Raw genomic sequence first — 6,313 nt, 5'->3', positions numbered from 1 at the left:
CACATCTTGTTACATTGTTTGTAGCCTTTACACTAATCCAACAATGTAATCATAAACTTTTCCTCACATCTTGTTACATTGTTTGTAGCCTTTACACTAATCCAACAATGTAATCATAAACTTTTCCTCACATGTTGTAACATTGTTTGTAGCCTTTACACTATAATCCAACAATGTAATCATAAACTTTTCCTCACATGTTGTTACATTGTTTGTAGCCTTTACACTAATCCAACAATCTAATCATAGACATAGCCTCACATGTTGTAATATTGTTTGGAACCTTAACATATTAATCCAACAATGTAATAATAGAAAATGTACCACATGTTGTAACATTGCTTGTAGCCTTGACATTCTAATCCAACGAGAGATAATAGGCATTGCTTTACATATGATAATATTCCCAACTATTTCAGGACCCCCCATGTATCTTACTAATAATTAACTTGTTTTTCCATTTTTCACTATCAAATAAAAGACATATATAACTGAGTGTCCAATTAAAAGAACAGCAGAATTTAAAAACTTACTTGTTTGATGAGATGGTATTATCTTCGCTGACCCCCAGGGGTCCGAGGACCACAGGTTGGGAACCACTGCTCTAATCCAACGTGTAATAACAGACATAGCGTCATCTCTTGTAGTTATAATCATTGCCTCACGTGTTCTAAAACTGTATCAACTGTACACTAATACAGTGTTTTCCAACCTTTTTCGACGCAGCGTCCTCTTCAGCAAACAACGAGCGCTCATACTCCCTTCTAATAAGTTTTTAGACCACCTTTTACTAAAATGAAAATTCTAACACAATAATAGTCACTTCGGATGTTTTTTGTTTCATGCACCGAGTTCAAATAGAAAAGAATATATATTTTTGAATGTAGTTTTTAATGCTAATTTCAACAATTTTCATTAAGATTTGGAGAAATGACAAGAAATATTTTTATATCTTTTATACATTTTTTTATACACAGTGCATGATGAAACAGAAAAGATCCGTCAATTATTATGGTTTAATTTTAACAAATATGATTTTGAAACTCTGTCGGCTACCTTTCTGCCACTCAAAGTTACTGCCCCCTGAATTTTAAAAACTACCACTAGAGGTCGGCACCGCCCAGGTTGGGAAACACTGCTCTAATGCACCAATGTAACAATAGCACATGTCTCACATGTTTGTAGCCTTGACACACCAGTTCAACAGTGTAATGATATACATTGCTTGCTGTGTTGTAAGATTGTTGTAGCCTTGACACACCAGTTCAACAGTGTAATGATATACATTGCTTGCTGTGTTGTAAGATTGTTGTAGCCTTGACACACCAGTTCAACAGTGTAATAATATACATTGCTTGATGTGTTGTAAGATTGTTGTAGCCTTGACACACCAGTTCAACAGTGTAATGATATACATTGCTTGATGTGTTTTAAGATTGTTTGTAGTTAGACACTCTAATTCAACAGTGTAATAATAGATATTGCTTGATGTGTTGTTACATTGTTTGTAGTCTTGACACACCAGTTCAACAGTGTAATGATATACATTGCTTGATGTGTTGTAAGATTGTTGTAGCTTTGACACACCAGTTCAACAGTGTAATGATATACATTGCTTGATGTGTTGTAAGATTGTTTGTAGTTAGACACTCTAATTCAACAGTGTAATAATAAATATTGCTTATTACACTGTTGAACTGGTGTGTCAAGGCTACAACAATCTTACAACACATCCCCAGAAAGTTTTACTTTTGATGAAACTAGTGAATATATTTCTGTAAACAATGTAACAACACATCAAGCAATATCTATTATTACACTGTTGAATTAGAGTGTCTAACTACAAACAATCTTAAAACACATCAAGCAATGTATATCATTACACTGTTGAACTGGTGTGTCAAGGCTACAACAATCTTACAACACATCAAGCAATATCTATTATTACACTGTTGAATTAGAGTGTCTAACTACAAACAATCTTACAACACATCAAGCAATGTATATCATTACACTGTTGAACTGGTGTGTCAAGGCTACAACAATCTTACAACACATCAAGCAATGTATATTACAATTTTGACAAACGTTAGCTTATCTTTTAATTCTATTTTTGTCCAAATACATAAACAGTCACAAGGTTGATTATGCGGTATTTTTATTTTTCTTCAGTTCACCTCTAACAACCATTGGGTCATTTCATTTAACATATGTTATTGGCTGACTTTGAAAGTATGTCTAGGAGAGTTATATTATTTACAAAAATAGAATTATATTTCATGGAAAATCTATATCTGTTCATTCTTTGATGCAAACCTTGAGAAACATACAGCTACTTCATATACAGCTATGTAGGTAAAATATTTTTTCCAGAATGTAGTGTTGTTAAATTTTGGCTACGAAAAATTTTCCTCTGATCGTTATAGCCAAATTCTTAACATTAAATCATTAGGTACACCACTCATGATATTGATTGGACTTCATTTATAACAACTCTCTGCTTTCTTCCATCTATCCAGTGTTTTATCCAATGAGCCAGCCTATCCTCTACACCTACAGATATAACTTTCTTAAACAAGCCTTTTGCATGGCGCCTTATCAAATGTTTTTTGAAAATCCACACCCTCATCAACAAAGAATATCAACATATTAGTAAGACAAAAAGTTTCCCTTCGTGAAACCACGTTGAAAAATCTATAAAATTTTTATATTTTGTTAAATAAATTGATCAGATTTTCAAAAACATTCCTATCACTGATGTAAGACAGACCTAAAATTACTGGGACAATTTTTACCACCTCCCTGCCACTATCCAAGGATTATAAGAAATACCTCTTTCAAAACGTTTGGGTAAATAGTATCTATCCCAGGAGCTTTATTATTCTATAAACTTCCCAATTTTTTCTTAACGAGCTCAGGATTAAGGTGATAATTTTGTTCCATCCCCTTTTTATCTAGCAACTGTTCAGGATGAGGAATATTGTTTAAATCTTCATCAGCAGAAACTGAATAAAAAATATAATTTAATAACTTAGCCATCCCTTAATCATTAGATATGAGTTTTCCTGTATCATCCCTCAAAGACTGTACTCTCATTCTGAAAACAATGCGAAAAACATTATTAAATAACATAATAAAATGTAAAAGACATAACAGTACCGAACATAGCTAAGCATATCTACCCGACAGATCTAGTACTTCCTTGACTTAGCTAAGCATATCTACCCGACAGATCTAGTACTTCCTTGACTTAGCTAAGCATATCTACCCGACAGATCTAGTACTTCCTTGACATAGCTAAGCATATCTACCCGACAGATCTAGTACTTCCTTGACTAATGTTGAAATCGAAGGAAAATAGTTGATTAGTAACAGTAATGTTGAAATCGAAGGAAAATGGTTGATTAGTAACAGTAATGTTCAAATCGAAGGAAAATGGTTGATCAGTAACACTAATGTTCAGATCGAGACAGTGGACGTCATATGCATTAGTTGATTTTTTTCAAGTTAACACTAATGTTGAAATCGGAGGAAAATGGTTGATTATTAACACTAATGTTGAAATCGAAGGAACATGGTTGGTTAGTAACACTAATGTTGAAATCGAAGGAAAATGGTTGATTATTAACACTAATGTTGAAATCGAAGGAACATGGTTGGTTAGTAACACACTAATCAACCATTTTCCTCCGATTTCAACATTAGTGTTACTAATCAACCATGTTCCTTCGATTTCAACATTAATGTTACTAATCAACCATTTTCCTTCGATTTCAACATTAGTGTTACTAATCAACCATTTTCCTTCGATTTCAACATTAGTGTTAATAATCAACCATTTTCCTTCATGATTTATAATAAAATAGAGGATTTTAATTTTTGAGATGTAAATTCCAACTTCCAGACACAAACGTTCCAAAACAAAAACATACTATAAAGTTTAACTTGTCACAGCTTATTAGATTTGCAAGAACTTGCTATAATTTTGAAGATTTTAAATAACGCTAGAGCACTAACCCATAAACTTCTGAGTAGAAGTTCTTTCGACAAACTAACCACAATTATTTTATGAAAACCGATTTTATAAATTAACTTAGCTACGTTATATAACCTAATCTTTCCATCTTTCAAAGTTATCATTATAGTACATTTTAACATAAATTATAATTAATCATTTGATTGACACGGTGTGATCGTTGACTCAGTATTAATTGTATAATTACAGAATAGGAATAATTTTCTTCATCAGAGGCTTATATACTCACACTTATTATTTTATTTAAATCCACCAAGGTTATGCTGGGTCAACCTAGTAGGGCAGCAGACCAGAAAACCCATAAATATAGTTCACGTAATGTTGCTTGATGTTTTATATCTTTCAGATGTACTGATTCAGGATGTCAATGACGCCATCTTATCATCCTTGAGCAAATTAAAATATCCAAGATGGTTGCCACGAAATAAAAATGGTCATATCTTGAATTCTCTGTGAGATAGAACAGTGATTTTGGCCATTATTTCTAGGTTTTTGAAAGATTAAATAACCCATTTCATACATTACTTGATCCATACGAGCATAACCAATGACGTTTTGTCACCTTTGGGGAAGCATAAATATTCAAGATGGCCCCCAAAACGTATACCAAAGGTTATCTTGGATTCGTCTTTAACATGGAAAATAGATTTTGTTTCTTCTAATTACTTTGGAACCAAAGGACCTAGTTTGTTTTTGTTTTCATCATTTAATTGATCGATATTTAAAGTAAAATGTATGTCTACCAAAATATCAAACATAAAGGCACTGTGTACATAAACTGCCTAGATAACGTCCATCAGATTCTTGGTAGAAACAATACTGGTAAACCATCATGTATCCTAAATTTTATCAGCCATTATTTTTGGCAAATAAAAATGTGTGTCATATAGCAACTAACATCCTAATATGTAGCTTTAAGTGTCACAGCAAACAAAATTCAACTCATTAATATAGTATGTTAGCAGCTTGTGGATAAAGCAAAGAACGTTCTTGAAACTAAAGACACCTTTAAATCACAGATTGGCAGTGACATGATCTAATAATAGAGAAATTTGGTGTTCCTTTAAAAAGCTTAAGTACAGGGTGAAACATAAATTACCAGCCAATAATAGATAAACTATAAATATTACAGTTGGAACCACATTGTATTTAGAACTTCGTTATAAGTACAACTTTCCTACGTCTATTGAAACACTGCATTAAAAAAAAACGAGAAACAAGTAAAGAAAAAACTTTTCTAAAAATAAAGTAAATGTAGAGATGATCCCTATATTTACTTACTTTTCGAAAAGGTTTTACTTTACTTGTAAATGTGTGTGTACTGACTACGTGATACTTTTTTAGTTAAATATTGTCGATTCGGTCTGTTATGTGTGTAATTTATGTGTGGTGTTCAATGGAGTAATTATATTGAAATAACAAAAAACATCACCTTTAAGCTGAGTATCATGAAAAGAATAAACTTATTATAATAAATGAGCAGCGTCGTTTATTAAAATGGCGTACGATGCAAGAGGGCGGAAACAAAAAGTACAAAATCTATGTTTCTTAAATAAATACCACAGAAACTATTTGAAAACCTTATTGTATTTAAATATTATCATTATACTTAAACCGAAGTTACACTTGTCCAGTTACGGACAATAGACGAATTTATCTGACTTGATATACTTCACACCAGTATTAACTTTCAGTCCCTTTAATACAGGAATGGAAAGCCTATAGAATTAATATTAACTATGGTGTCAGCATAAGAAGCTATTAAAGGCAGAATAAAACATACCGAATTTTAACCTATTTATTCACGAGGCTAGTCTGTAAGAGACGTAGTAAAACATGTCGGATTTTAATCCTTCTTACCCACAAGGTTGAAGATGGTTCCACAAAGACTGTGTGGCCAAGAAGCTTGTGCTCTTGTTGTTTGAAAAGTCGTTATTATCTCTAGATATAATATCCCGTATGATCTGAATATCCCGAATAAGAAAAACGAAATGATGGAACAAGCCACAGCAATCAGCCACGCCCGGCCTTTATCGGGTTCGTTAACTAGCGTGTTTCTTCGCTCTGAAAAAACTCTGGTCATGGTGTTTAGAGAAGAAACGTGTTCTAGCTAGCTAGAGAGAGAGAGGTGGTGTTCGGTAGCAGCTCTCTCTATTTTACATGCTATTATAAGAAACTGAATAATAATCTATATACGGAAGATAATCTAAGTCTTGTTAATGAATTCGGTAAAATACAGTAAAAATCATTACAAGTTCTTACATCACTTAATACTGA

General features: G+C 32.6%; 1 protein-coding gene across 2 annotated transcripts in view; it reads right to left on the bottom strand.

Moving 5' to 3' along the window:
* LOC106474540 (monocarboxylate transporter 13-like) overlaps positions 1 to 6,313 on the bottom strand; it is a 33,413-nt gene extending 27,100 nt beyond the window's left edge. The window contains exon 1 of one of the 2 annotated variants that reach the window (XM_022402868.1): positions 5,897 to 6,313. In XM_022402868.1, coding sequence (XP_022258576.1) covers positions 5,897 to 6,119 — 223 coding nt within the window. In that variant the 5' untranslated portion in view covers positions 6,120 to 6,313. The remainder of the gene's footprint in view (positions 1 to 5,896) is intronic. The other variant, XM_022402867.1, reaches the window with a different exon arrangement.

Source organism: Limulus polyphemus, unplaced genomic scaffold (assembly GCF_000517525.1).
Source record: "Limulus polyphemus unplaced genomic scaffold, Limulus_polyphemus-2.1.2 Scaffold7337, whole genome shotgun sequence".
Taxonomy (NCBI): domain Eukaryota; kingdom Metazoa; phylum Arthropoda; class Merostomata; order Xiphosura; family Limulidae; genus Limulus; species Limulus polyphemus.
This window is presented reverse-complemented; position numbering and strand designations above follow the sequence as displayed.